At 39.1% G+C, this 15,719-nt stretch overlaps 1 protein-coding gene across 4 annotated transcripts in view; it reads left to right on the top strand.

The window, feature by feature from the left end:
* HMBOX1 (homeobox containing 1) overlaps positions 1–15,719 on the top strand; it is a 303,546-nt gene that overhangs the window by 67,489 nt on the left and 220,338 nt on the right. For all 4 annotated transcript variants that reach the window (XM_030198707.1, XM_030198708.1, XM_030198709.1 and 1 more), the window contains exon 2: positions 12,875–13,351. In XM_030198707.1, coding sequence (XP_030054567.1) covers positions 12,888–13,351 — 464 coding nt within the window. In that variant the 5' untranslated portion in view covers positions 12,875–12,887. The remainder of the gene's footprint in view (positions 1–12,874; positions 13,352–15,719) is intronic.

Consider the following 15,719-nt stretch of genomic DNA (forward strand, 5'->3'; position numbering starts at 1 on the left):
TGGGGTAGACAAGTGAGGTGAAAGAGGCCAAAAAAACATCTTTCAAAAAATGCAAAAAGGATCTGAATGAAGAAAACAGAAAACAACATAAACACTGATGTAAAGCCTTGATTAGCAAAGCAAAAAGAATTTGAAAAGGTGTTTGCTGTGGAGGCAAGAACTTATAATAAAAACTTGTTTTGGTATATTACAAGTAGGAAGCCTATGAGGGAGTCAGTTGGATCGTTAGATCATTATGGAGTAAAAGGGGCACTCAAGGATGACAAGGTCTTGGTTGAGAGACTAAATTAATTCCTTACTTCAGTCTTTACTGGGGAAGATGTGAAGGAAGTACCCATTCCAGGAATGTTAATGCTGTTTAAAGCTGACATTTTGGAGGAACTGAAACCAATCTTGGTGAACCTGGAAGATGTAGTAAGCCAAATCGGCAAGCTAAAGAGCAGTAAACCACATGGAGCAGATAGTATAAAACCCAATGTAATGCCATTTAGTAAAAGAGTAGCAGGGGTGATTCTTGAAACTATAGAGTGGTGAGCCTGACACTGGTACTGAGCAAAATGGTAGAAACTATTATAAGGAACAAAATTATTGAATACATAAATAGGCATGATTTAATTGTAAAGGGAAAGGGGTGGGACTTGATATACCACCTTTCTGTGGTTATAGTCAAAGCAGTTTACATATTATATACAGGTACTGATTTTGTTCTTGGGGCAACGGAGGGTTAAGTGACTTGCCCAGAGTCACAAGGAGCTGTAGTAGGAATTGAACCCAGATCAGGATCAAAGCCCGCTGCACTAACCACTAGGCTACTCCTCTATAGAATCGATGTGGATTTAGCCAAGTATAGTCTTTCCTTTGAAGGTGTGAATAAATGTGGATAAAGCTGAGCCAGCTGATATAGTGCATCTGGATTTTCAGGATGAGGGGCTCCTGAGAAAAAGAAAAAGGCATGGGATAGGAGGCAGTGTCATGTTGTGGATAGGGAACTGGTTGAAAGAGAGAAACTTGAGAGAAGATGGCCAGTTCTCTCAATGAAGAATGATGAATACTGAAATGCCACAGAGGTCTGTACTAGGACTGGTGATTTTTTAATAAACGATCTGGAAATGATCCAATTTGCAAATGGCACAAAATTATTCAAAGTTGTTAAATTGATTGGGGATTTTGAGAAATTGCAGGAGAATCTTGCAAGACTGAAAGACTGGGCATCCAAATGGCAGATGAAATTTAATGTGGACAACTTCAAAATGATGCACGTAGGGAAGAATTACCCAAATTATAGCTACACTAGGTTCCTGTTTTAGGAGTCACCACCCAGGAAAAGGATCTAGATGTCATTGTGGACAGTATGTTTAAATCTTCTGCTCAATGTGTGATAGTGGTTGCCAAAAAAAGCAAACAATGTTAGGAATTATTAGGAAGGGAATGGAGGATAAAACAAAGAATATCATAATGCCCAGGTATTACTCCATGATACAACTGCACCTTAAGTACTGTGTGCAGTTCTAGTTGCTTCACCTCCAAAAGGATATAGCAGAATTAGAAAAGGTACAGAGAAGGGCCAACAAAGTGGGATAGAAGGACTCTCATCTGAAGAAAGGCTAAAAAGGTTAGGTCTGTTTTGTTTGGAGAAGAGGTGGATAAGGGGGGAGGTATGATAGAAATCTGTTAAATCCTGAACGGAATGAAACAGGTAAATGGAAATTGATTATTTACTCCTTCAAAAAGTCCGAAACCTAGGGACCATGAAGTTACAATTCAGAGAAAATATTTTTTCACACAGTGCACAGTTAAGCTGTGGAGCTGGTTGTCAGGGGATATGGTAAAAGAAGTTAATAACTGGGGTAAAAATAGTTTTAAAATTCCTGGAGCAGAAGTATATAAATCATTATTGCGGTAGACTGGGGGAACACTACTGCTTGTCCCTAAATGTAAGTAGCATGGAATCCTGCCAGTTTTTGGGATCTTACCAGGTATTTATGACCCAGCTTGACCACTGTTGCAGTTTACTATGTTAACAAGCAGGGAGGCACGAGATCATACCTCCTGTGTCAAGAAGCAGTCAGGATGTGAAAATGGGCCATCTCACAGAGGATGGTACTTAGCCTCTTACCTGACAGGGAAAGACAACTATCTAGGAGACAGACCAAGTCAGGTAATGCAAACACTAGTCGTCACTGAACATGGGCATAGCTTGGAAGATCTTTTGAGAGTGGGGCACCCCCTTGGTGGATCTTTTTGCCACTCATCTGAAGAAGTCTCTCTCTGTTCGGCTGAAGAATAAAGATTTAAAAAAAGAGACGAAAAGGAAGAAATGCACATGGATGGAGAGGAAAGAAAGAGAGGAAGGGGGATGCACATGGATGAAAAGGAAGGGAGGAAAGAGGAAGGGGATGCACATGGAGAAGGGAGGAAAGGGGAAGGAGGTGCACATGGATGGAAGAGAATAGAAGAAAAGAGAGGGAGGAGATACACATGGATTGGGAGGAGGGGTAGGGAAGAGAAAGGTAATGCTACACATAGATGGAGAAGAAGGGTACATGAATGGAAGGAAAAAGAGGGAGGATTTTCACATGGATGGAGAGGACGGAAAGAGAAGAGAGGAGAAATGCTGCACGTGATAGAGGAAATAGGCAAAAGCTAGATCTTTGGATCTACTCTATACTTCCTCCAGTTGGTTCCATGGAGAATCCAGCTTTTACTTATGTGCTGCCCTGGATCCACTGCTGCCTTAATCTGCCCCAGATCCTGTGTCTGCCCTGTCCATGTCTTAATTTTAAAGTTGAATCAAGGGGTCTCATCTGGATACAACATTATTGCTGAAAAGTTGATCCAGAGGAGGCTCACAGATCTGACTTTAATGTAAAAACAAACAAACAAACCCTGAAGCTCCTGGGCAAAGTAAGCCCTGCCCAAGCAGAGCAGGGCAAGATGGCGAAATGGCCACAGCAGCCGCTGGATCTGGAGCAGATCGAAGCAGTAGAGAATCCAGGGCAGCCACATGATCCAGTTGAGGTAGCACAGGATCCAGGTCACATCAAATCAAATCATGTCTTGTATACCGCTAACATCCCCTCACTAGGGTTCCATGTGGTTCACATAATAGGTGTAACAAAGCAGAAACTGTTAAGGTGAGTGAGTCTTAAAGGAAAGTCAGATGAATAATAAGAAGAGATGGACATCGTATTGATATGAAACATAGGGAATAGGAAGCAAAGCAGTAGAGGATCTGGGACAGAATAGGGCAGGTTGAAGGCCCATGTCTGAGGCAGCAGAAGATCATGGGCAGCATATAAGTAAAAGCCGGAGCGTCCACAGACCCCCATTGTAGGAGGTATAGAGCAGATCTCAAAGATCCAGCTTTTAAAATCAGTTCTGATGGATGGAGATGAAGGGAAGAGAGAGGATGGAAATGCACATGGATAGTAGACTGTGTGGTATAGAAATTTATGAAATAAAGAGAAAGTGTATGCCACTCATAGGTGGATGAGAGGAGAAGGGAAGAGAGAAGGACGAGATGATGCACATGGATGGGAGGAAAAGAACAGACGAGAAACTTGAATTGAGAAGAGGACAGAAAAATGGAAGAAAGCTGAATGTGAAGGATCAGTGCTAAAGATGGACATAGGGCAGGAAGTGAAGAAGAAATGAGGAGAGAAAAGAAATAGCAAATGGGTAGGAGGCCCTGGAAATCGATTTTAGAGCTTATACAGAGAGACTGGGACCGACATGATTAGAAAAACAAAATCACTACACAACAAAGGTAGAAAAAATACATTTATTTTCATTGTAGTGATTGGAATATGTCCAATTTGAGAATTTACATCTGTTCTCTTTATATTTTGCACTGTACAGGAGGAAACATGTTTCTTTCTGTTTTCCTGTTATTGTGCTGAATGCAGAGTCTAGCTTCTTGGGATTTCAGGTTAATTTTTGTCTACATATTTCTACGTTTAGTTTGTGGTCACCTATCCTGTATTTGAAGAGGGGCAGCCGTGTTCTGAATATGTGACCACAAAGCCAAGTGTCTGAGTAGGGATCTGTAGTAATTCTGTTTTTTCAGTTTCTCAACTTGTATATGGCCAAGAGCTCATTCCAGTATTTACAGTGCTATATTTTCCTATGTATATTTTTCCGTGATTTTTGGAAGTTGGTGCTGTTATAAAAGGTAGATTTGTTCTGTAAGTCCTGAGTGGCTTTTGTATTACTTCACAAGATACCTGGTGCTGGAGTGAGTTTATGTTGCTGTTACTGGAATGACACCAGAATCAGACATTTATTTTGTGGCGAAATGTCCTGGTTCTGTACCCACTATTGTGTCAGCAAGGCTTCTGTGAATGCAGATTGTATTTAAACTTAATATCTTGATGGTCTAGTGTATAGGATCGGAGGCCCTTATTTTACAGGCCACATAATTTAATTGAATCGATTTTAGCCCTTTTATATGCTGTGCTGCTGGTAATAAGGGGGTGGAGCCATGGATAGCCCTAAGGTTGGCTCTGTATAAGTACCAGCATCTCCCCCCCCCCCCCCCCCCCCCCCCCCGCCGAATAGAAAAAAGCACTGAGTAAAAGCAGTCCTGAACACAGGGTCCACTCTGGTCCAACAGTTTCCTCCCTTCCCCTCCCTTGGTGCAGCAGTTTCCAAAGCCCCTCCCCACCATCAGCTTTGATGTGTGAAAAAGTCATGTTGACCTCTCCCCCCCCCCCCCCCCCATGTGTAGAGACACCACTGACCTTTCTTATTAAAGGTTTACTTTTATCTTGTCATTGCTTATGTTCTTGTCTATTTTCTTCATTTGGTTTTCTTTCCTTTTGGCTGTAATATTTTTTTTCATCTTACCATTTATGCATATTGGCAGTCATTTGGGCTTCTTTTGACTTTTTTTAATGCATGAAGTATATTTGAACTGGGATTTCGAGTTGGTGTTTTTAAGTAATGTCCATGACAATATTTACATTTTTCAACCCCCTCCTTTTAGTTTCTCTCTAAATTCCTCATTTTGTATTGTAGCCATCATATAATTCTATGTTTTGATCTTTAATGTTTATGATTGAGTACTCTAGTATCATCAAATAGAGTTCCTTTCTTTCTTTCAAATTGTGATTTTATATTGTACACCACTCTGTTGTGCTTGCAGGAAGAGCGGTATATCACATTTTAAATAAACCATAAACCATTTTATCATAGTCTTCCTTTTTAAAGTTAAATGCTAATGCAACATTTTTCCTTAATATTCTCTTTCCTGTGATTGTTATATTTGCTTGTGTTATGGTATTTGGCTTCAGAGAAGATTAAAATGTATAGAATAGGGCAGCCTGGTTAGTGGTTGTGCTGTGCAGTACCATTCAGAAGACCTCATTTCATTTTCCAAGTGCAGCGTTTGCTCCTCGGGCCAGCTGGAGCAAGCAGTGCTGCAGAGGTACCATTTACAGCCCCTAGTGTAGTGGTCTTCATTAATTTTTAAGCTGAGTCCACTTTGGATTCTAATGAGCTGAAGGAGAGCTGCCAAATAGCTTCCCATGGGGGGCTATGACACTGCTGACCAGTGTGTGTCAATGACATCTATTCCCACCAAACCTGCCTTTAAACTTCATGGGGGGGTACCCTCAAGTAGAGGAGGATTGCCAAATGCATTCTCTTTTGTCTATTGCAAAATGTCTTGTCCTTCAAGCATGCAGCACTTCCCCCATCCACTTTCTGTCCTGAGCCTGAGTAGACGATCAGGTTCAGGACAGACAATCAGGGTTGTCCCATATGTCTTTGAAGGTATTGTTGGCCCCTGAGCCTTGTTGAAGAACACTGGCCTAGTGGGAGAGAGCCACCACCAGTGACATTTACTGGTTAGATTCAAGTGCATGTATTTTGGGTTCCAGAGGATACTTCAGTCTGGCCAAAAACTGTAGCTGTGTTGGCAAAAGGATTATAAAATGGAAGGAGGAATGGGTATTTGCAAGTGATGAGTCATTCATGGTGCCATAGCTAAGAAAAAGCTGTTCCCTATTGAGGTGGCAGCCCAAAGGCAGAAGGAAGAAGCTGCAGAGAAAAGAGGGGAGTGAGAAATGGACCAGGCTGACCAGGAACAAACAAGGAGACTTCAGATGCTGGTCAAACATTTATTGGTGAAGACTCGACACTGCGCCGTGTCAGCCTGCTTCAGAAGTCTGAATAAATAACAATAACAATGGACGTAAAATATAATATTTAAAACAATTAAAAATAATACATTTAAACATGTATGTATATAATAAAATAAATAAATATAGACATTCATAAGTGACATCTTAAATGATAATAAATTTACATATAGTAAATAAATAAACAAATTAATATGATATAATAAAATGATGAACAACCAAATGCAAATAATAAATTTAGAGAACTGACATTTATAAACCATATGTAAAAACATCAAATGGTCAATAAACGTTGGTACAAGCAGATGATAAAAAATGGTCTAAAAGAAACAGATATATACTGAAATACATATATATATATATATATATATATATATATTTTTTTTTTTTTTTTTTATGTGATACAAACACTTATATTTTTTGTACATGAAAGTGTTGTCTGTGAGATTATATCAACGCTATAATCATTGGTTCCCTTTTAAAGTGAATTTAAATATGTGGAATTCAAAGAATGAAAAAAAAATTGAGATAATGAATTACATATCTGGTTAAAATCTGTAATTGTGTGTGATTATGGAACATCGTATATAGAAAAAAATCTTATTTTAAAAAATAATGTCTTGGTGGACCTTCAAAGAAGGAAGAATCTGCCCATTTGGTGAAAGGGAAATGGAACTTGATATACTGCCTTTCTGATTTTTTTTTTTTTTTGCAACTACATTCAAAGCAGTTTATATATATTCAGGTACTTATTTTGTACCAGGGGCAATGGAGGGTTAAGTGACTTGCCCAGAGTCACAAGGAGCTGCAGTGGGAATTGAACTCAGTTCCCCAGGATCAAAGTCCACTACACTAACCACTAGGCTACTTCTCCACTCCACAAAAGGAGGGTGTGATTCTTGTTCCAAACATCTGTATTTTTACTGAGAAATCTCAGCAGATAAAAAAGGTAGTTACGTGCTGTCTAGAAGGTGAGATTTTTTACTCTGAAAATTGTTTATGCTCCCAGTAAGAAGCAAAATAATTTGTCTGCCTTTTCTCATTATTTGTAAGAGTATGCAGAGGGCAAAATACTCTGAGAAGTGGATTTTAAAGAGGCACTTAATTTTCTTCAACATAAGTCAACTTCTTCCTTTAAAGGGAATAGAAAGTTTTTCTTCTACATAACTCAACTTCTGTTAAAGGAAATAGAAAGATACTTCTCTCATTACGGGGTCCTTTTACTAAGGTGCGCTAATGGAGTTTGTGCTTGCTAATGATTAGCATGCGCTAAATGATAAAGACACCCATTACATTCCTATGGGTGTCTTATCATTTAGCACATGCTATTCATTAGTACATGCTAAATCTATTAGTGCACCTTAGTAAAGGACCCATAAATGTATATTTGAAAAACTAAGAGATCTGCTGAATCCAAGATGAGTGAGTGAGTAAGGAGAGAGATGGAGTTAGAGGGGAGATAGGAAGATGGAAGAATAGCTAATTCCTGTCACATAATCCGGCAATAATGGGAGGGTTTGAGGCAAACAGAGCTTTTGTTTTTGTGTTGCCTTGGTTTAGATTATGTTTTTTAATTTCAGTGTATGATTCTGTACATTCTATTTGTAGTCCACCAATGATTTCAGATTGTGTGGCATAGAATCTTTTTAAATAAATTAAGCTGGAGAGCTGAGACTGATAGTGATGTTGTATCATGGTATGTTATAAGGTATTTATAGCTCACCAACACTCCCAGGTGAGATTCAAGGCGCGGTAACAATTTTAAAAAACGCTGAACATTCATCAGGAATTATAACAAATACCATGAAAAGATGAAAACTACTAAGACATTACTAGCAATGATGATGAGAGAACAAATGCATATTTAGCATCTTCTGAAAAATTAAATAGTCCTTCAAATGGCAAATCTGGACAGGAAGACTATTCCACAGATGAACAACTAAGAAACAGAAAGATTGCATAAGAACTGATTTGAATCTAACATGCTTAACAGATGGAAACGCTAAAGTTAAATGTTGATAGATTTCAAAATGACAGATGGATAAGGAAAAGGGAGAAGAAGACACAAAAGGAAAAAAAGGAATGGGAAGAAGTAGTAATGGAAAGAATTAACAAGTAAAGAAGCAGCAGAGTACAGATAAAGAAAGACTTAAGGTAGTATGATGGGAGAAAGCAAAATAAAAACAAATTGGAAGAGAAATGTCTGGAAAATTCATCATTTTTTGAATGTTTTAGTATTACAGGTGTGTAATTTTTATTGTTTGTATGCAAATAGATCTCATACATATTCATTATGGAAATCCTGAAAACCAGGCTGGGTTGTGGAATTCAAAGACTGGATTTGAGGACCCCTGCGATAGGGTACTTTTTAATAGGAACATATTCAAATGTAACAAATAAAAATAAAAAATATTCATGTACTTTCCCCTTTAAAACTGGTGTAACCTATACACATATAGAGTAATTTTGTAACAGGGTGTCCATAACAGGTACCAGTTATGGCACCTATTTTAAGCCAATTCCTTCATAAAATGACCAAATATGTGCAAACATCAAGGTGTGATCACATACCCTATAGCTGGTGTAAATGCTTACAGGTAAATGATAATATTTTCTATGATTTTCATGTATACGTCTGCGCACTGCTCCATGCACTGTCCAAACACCCACTGACAAAGTATGCATTGGGCACACTTTTTCCATCAGTGGTATTGTATAAGTGGTCATTTATGTGTGCATCCATTGATGTTTATAAATGACTAGAATACCATTTACACATCTTCCTGCCACCTAAAGCTAGCTGACTCCTTATAAAATAACCACTATCGTTTGTACTGGTTAGACTGCCTATTACAAAATTACCCTCCTAACCCTCTTTGGAAGGATTAATGGCTAAATCAGTTATGCTCAGGTTTGAACCTTTCAACTTTCATCTTGTCTGGACATTACAATCAAACCCCTAGTCTGCGTTTCAGAGGCAGAGGACCTACCTAAACTACACCCACATTTATACTGGATATTCAGTATGCACAAAACTTTCAAGAAAAATTGTATGCCTATTTGAAAATCTGAAAGTATGTGCATAAGTCTTAACTCCACTCCCACTATGCAGCTGGGATTGCCTGCACGCTTTGCTCGTAAAAGTATTTGTGAATCGACATTACGTGCATACTTTTAACTGCACATACATCAAGCTGTTGTGTAACAATCCATTTAGATGCCTAAACCTCTATTTTTTGGACGTAAATGGCTCTTAAGATGACCCTAGATCAGTAAAGTTTTAATTTTGATTTTGCTTCCCTTGGTTTTCTGACACCTTCATTCTTATCTGTGATGCACGTTACACAGCTTTTTAAAGGAAATTATGCACAGATCTTTCCTTTGAAAACTACTCCTTGGAAAATACCAACACACGTAATGCAGCTGCTATTTAGTATGTGCAGGTTTACTGGACTATTCTATATTCATACATACATTCTTTATAAATGGAGGAAAAGTCCATAACTGTTATTGAGACAGATGTGGAGGGAAAATGCTACTTGCCATGGAATCGGTAGCATTATTATTTGTTACATTTGTACCATGCGCTTTCCCACTCATGGCAGGCTCAATGCGGCTTACATGGGGCAATGGAGGGTTAAGTGACTTGCCCAGAGTCACAAGGAGCTGCCTGTGCCTGAAGTGGGAATTGAATTCAGTTCCTCAGTTCCCCAGGACCAAAGTTCACCACCCTAACCACTAGGCCACTCCTGGAATGATGATACTACTTCTTCCAGGTACTTGTGGCCTGGATTGACCACTGTTGGAAGCAGGATACTGGTCTAGATGGACCATCAGTCTGACCCAATATGGCTATTCTTGTGTTCTACAATAGTGTGCATATTTTTAAGCACCAAGAATGTACGTAAATGACCGAACATACCAACATATACACATGTATGTGCACACATATACCGCTGAATGCCTATGTTCCAGCTATATGCTGTTATATAACCTGGTGCCTAAATGCAATAGCACATAGTTGCAGGTGGATATACACATGGGCAGAGGCTACGCAGAGAATGGGCACAGTTAAGCAAATAAATTATAGAATACTAAGGTGCTTATTTTACACGTGTCATTTGTGTTTTCTGCATGCATAAACCAGCATTTAAACGTTTATCTTGTATTAACAACTACATTCTGATTTTACAAAGCCAGGATATGCACCTCTAAAATTGAAGAACGTGCAGATGGCAAGGGGGTGTGGGCATATTTTGAGTGGGTCTAGGATGAGCCTAAAAAAATGAACGTTTATTTCAGAAGAGAACTGAATCTGCTAACAGATAGACCTCAGGATTTACTTCTGCCACCTAGGATGTATAGGTTTTAAGAAAGTGCTCCTACTACATGGATTAGGGGAGGTTGCCCCATTAACCCCTCAGGGCTTGATATCCCAGCCTCCACCCCCACCTTTGAAAGCCAAACTGGTGTTCCGTCCTCTCACTGGGTGATTGGCATGCAGTTTAAACCACAGTATAGAACATCACTATGAGAAGACTCAAATCTTCCTTAATGCAGTAATTGAACAAGCAAAAATAACTTGCAGTTCAGATGTGCTGGACAAGAATATTTGCCTTGCAAACTGGGAGTCTGTTCTCCACCAGCTCTGTCTCAAGCAAAAGAGGCTGGGAGATTTTCAGTCACATGCTGAATAGCAATGCTGTTTATACTTTATATTGGTGAAAACTTATTAGAGTCACAGTAGCTTGAAAGGATCATACAACAGAATACAGCGTAGGCAGTTTCAGTTCAAGGAGGCGATATGCAACAGACTAACTTTTACAGACTTGGGGGGGGGGGTAAGTTGCCCAGTGAGTCTCATAAGATACAGGAAGCTGCATATGTGCTCTTAAAGAGCCTAATACAGGGAAGCTACAGGATTTTAGGGATTTGTAGTCTATACCTTATCATGTGCCTCCATGCTAATGGGGGGGGGGGGGGGGGGGAGAGAAGAACAACTGGACACTGTGACGCTGAAGGAAAAATAAAGATTTATGTTTCTAAAATGGTTAATTTTAACATTTATGTTAAGGCACATAAACTGTTAATATGTCCACCTGCTAGTGGACACACCGAGGCTCGCCATCCTCAGTTTTGTTTCCTCTTAAATACTTTTTCTTCCTTTCTTCATTATAATTACCCTTCCTACCTAATGAATATGCATCTTTCCAGAATATTCTGTTTCCTGTTATGATGAATCGTGTTCCAACACGTTCCATCAAATTCTATCATTTATTCCTTCATTATATTAACAGGGCCTGTCATGCGCATAAGCATAAGTTTTCATTAGATAATGGGTAAAGTTGCCCTGTTACTACCCCCACCCTCGTGCTATTGCTACAATTTTACCCACACCCACTTCTCCTTTTGATTGTTTATCTGGATACAGCAGATGTCCTTAGTCATAGGAGTCTGTCTTAGTTGCTGACCAGGAACTTATCACAAGTTAGCATAGGCCAAATGTCAAACCACAACCTTAGAAGGGTAGTTTTCAGAAAAAGCACATTATAGCTCCCTTGCAATTCTTAAGTCTGCTCCCAGCTCAAGAAAAGCAAAATAGCAATATTAAAATAAAAACTAGAAATATGTATGCTTTTCACCTTTTCATGGCCTCTATGATATACAGATCTAGAAGTCTCAATTCCAATTTGAATATCCTTTATAAAATGCCACTCTATACATATGTTTCTTCGCAATCTAGGTGCGAGTTTTTACACCACTTCTATGGCTGATGTAATTGATTACACCTAAAACACAGGCACACAGTTGACCTGCTACATTTAGTATTCTAGAAAGGAAAGTAGATATGTACTTTTCTTTATAGAATAGGCTCCTCCTTGACACCTACAAATAGGCGTACTGTTATAGAATTATCCTTTATGTGTGTCAACACTAACTCCTCCCCAAGACTATCTTTGCTTATATTGGATTAACTAATGTGCACACAGGTTGAATGCAGATAAGTTAACATACATAGCCAGATGATTTTGTAAAGGCTATTTCTGCACATTTTATGTTGTTTTACCAGTTGACGTGCCTTTTAAAATTACCTTCTAAGAGGGGCAATTCTGTAACTGGAGCTTCTGATTAGGCATCTGGAGGTGCCTAGGTTCTGTTATTGAAGACTAGCATAATCTGTTATCAACACACCTAGGTACTCTTATGCCAGCCAAAGAGCTGATGTACTGGAATTGTTGCAGAGTGGGGCTGTGCATTGGAACCCAGCTTATGACCCATCTATGCTCTTCCCCTTGCAAATATGCGCTGTGTAAATTAAGCGGGTATTTGCAGAATAGCGCTTAGATGCCATACTAGCATTTATGTAAATAAATATAGTATTCAAAACATTTATGCATGTAATGTGTGTGTAAATGTGAGCAAATATGTTATAGAATTGCCCTTTAATAGAGTACCAAATATAAGTGGGTAATAATTCTACTGTATTCCAAAATGCTTTGAAGAAAGATGCTATGTAAGAATTGTAATGCTTTCTTTTTTTGACTGTTTTAGAATACCACTAAGATAGTGAAAGACCATGTAGTTATCAGAATATTTGTTCTTGGGTGATATGAAGATACCTGTGTTAGCTTAATTCTTACACAGCCCATTCATCTTTTTGTGTTCACATGCTATGTAGCGAAGAGAGCGTTTTGTATATCTTGCTTAACTGCCTTAAATTTTTTATTTTGTAGTTTGCTGGAAGCCATGTCTCATTATACAGATGAACCCAGATTTACCATAGAACAGATAGACCTACTCCAGCGCCTACGACGTACTGGAATGACCAAACATGAAATACTCCATGCTTTGGACACCTTGGACCGGCTCGATCAAGAACACAGTGATAAGTTTGGGAGAAGGTCTAGCTATGGAGGTAGTTCCTATGGCAACAGTAGTAATAATGTCCCAGCAACGTCCTCAACTGTCACAGCTTCTACACAGACACAGCATTGTGGGATGTCCCCCTCACCAAGCAATAGTTGTGACACCTCCCCACAGCCTTGCACTACCAATCAGAATGGGAGGGAAAGCAATGAGAGGTTACCAACGTCCAACGGCAAGATGTCACCCACTCGCTATCACACAAACAGCATCGGTCAGAGGTCGTACAGTTTTGAAGCATCAGAAGAGGACCTGGACGTAGATGATAAAGTGGAAGAACTAATGAGGTTAGTGAAGGGCAACTGCTTGTGTGCTTATGTGTCTAGGACTTCCCAGGAGATTATGTGAGTTATTGCAAAAAAATGAGGCAAAACTTGATTTTACAGTGAATATCGAACTAATACTATGTCAGTAACAGTTCAACAATCTTCCATTCTGGCAGCATCCTTTATGTGCAGGAGCCTGAGTTCTCTACACAGGAAAGTGCATTATTTGAAGATTCACTTTATTTCCTTTTCCTAAGGTTCTGATTGGAAAAGGACGTTGCTGTACACACTGATAGGATTGTGGCTCTGGTAAAAAGCCACCAGAACAAATGACAAGAGAGGTGCTGGCAGGGAATGGTAATGGTAAAGACCAAAGCTATAAATAGAGACCATGGATCTTTCTGCAGGCACAACTCCAGAACACAAACACAGGAAACTCAACTCAATGTGCCTGTAGTAGCTCTGCCTGGAGGCATGGTCATCGCAGGTCTTATAAGCACCACACTCTTACTTCTCCTGTCTGCTGCCATTGTCTGCCTGCTCTGCTGCTTTCACTTCAGAGCGGAGATGTGGGCTGGGATGGTGAGTGCCAAGATGGAGAAAAGGCAAGAGAGTTAGGAAATGAAAAAAAGGACAAGGGTGCTTTAAGATGGGTGGAGTGGCTGAGTGAAAATGAAAGTGGAATACAGAGAAGAAACGAAGGGTGGATGAGAAAGTTGGAAAGTGATCAACTGAGATAAGATGATAATATTGAGATGGAATGACAGAGTGAGTGATAAAAGGAGTGAAAGAAAGAAAGCTGGGGAGAAATAAGGAAGAAGAAAATTGTGGAAGAAGGAGGAGAGAAACTGGAATGAAAGCTGGTTTTGAATAGTAAGAGGAAAGAGAAGGAGATTATAGGAAATAGAAAAACAAGGACAAATTTGAAGATAATAATGACTGAAAAGACAACAAAATAGACAAATAGAGAGGAGACATAAAAGAAATGGATAGAAAAAAGCAGTGGTAAAAGATTAGAAAAAATACTTGTTTCATTCTCTTGTATTTTAAATTTGATACCCAGTTTTGACTCACTTTTACCCAGAGTTTTTACTGCACAACATTCCCTGTCTATCCTCATAAGTATTATACCCCCGGATTCTATATAGTGAGACTTGAGTTGCATGTGCAAATCAGGTCGTATTCTGATTAGCGCTCACAACTTAATTATCTTAACAAGCCAGTCAGTGCCAATAATTGTCACTTAACAAGTAATTATTGACACTAATTGGTATTAATTAGAATTTACACTCAGAACTGTCTAATCGAATTCTGTCAAGTAATGTTCGTAAAATCTAAGTTGCATATTTGAAAAGGGGGCGTGAAATAGGCGGATCATAGGCATTTCTAAAATCTATGTGTACTGTTATAGAATACACACAGTTCACGCCTAACTCAGGCATAGGCCTTTACACCAAGTTTTATTAGGCATAAATGCCCATGACTAAATTTAGTCATGCAGACGAGCACTAGGTGTTTTCTGTAAACTGTGCCTAATTTTAGGCGTAGTTTATAGAATGCACCTAGGTATATTTTTTACAGTGCCGATTGTAAGGCGCTATATGTAGAATCTAGCCCATTAATATGTAAACTGTTTTGGTTGTACCACAGAAAGACAGTTTATCAAATGCACGACCCATATTCCATTAAGAGAGTGATGAAATTTGTTTTTCATAAAGTTACAGTTGTGCGCTGTCTGTGGGCTCTCATGCCCTAGGAGGAGTTCCATATGGTATCGCAGGCTTTAATACAATCTTACCTAGATTATTGTAACATAATTTATTGGAGGTTGCCTGCTTCAACAAAGGGCAATTCAGATAGTGCAGAACATCTGGTGATGGTGTTGAAGCAAATATTCTTCTGTGATCCCTTCCTGTAGATGCTAGAGTTAAATATAAGACATTACTTAAGGTATTTAAAATTGTGCATAATCGCTCTTCTAGTTACCTGGCTAAGCTTTTACAAGCTAAATGCCATAACAAGTGTTTGTGTGTTTCAAAAGGGTTTGAAAACTACCTGTTTAGGCAGAAGTGTGAAGGACAATTCTGTAGACTAGGCGCTAACCTTTATGCACCCATTGCATGTATTAAGTGCACATGTGTTGGTATGCCACCTAAATACTATTCTGTAAATGCACAGCTATCTTGTATAGTATGTATTTGCAAGGTAGGCGTACAAATGGGCAGGACATAGGTAGGGCTACCACTTAAGCTCTTTGGAAGGTATAAGTGCAGACACCTAAATGTTAGGCACTCACACTTACACCAGCCATAGGAGCCCCATTTATGCCCTGCTCCACCAAATGTTACGCTTGCTGATTCTGGGTTACGCTAGTATTCTCTAATAGAAC

This window comes from Microcaecilia unicolor, chromosome 3 (genome assembly GCF_901765095.1).
Source record: "Microcaecilia unicolor chromosome 3, aMicUni1.1, whole genome shotgun sequence".
Taxonomy (NCBI): Eukaryota; Metazoa; Chordata; class Amphibia; order Gymnophiona; family Siphonopidae; genus Microcaecilia; species Microcaecilia unicolor.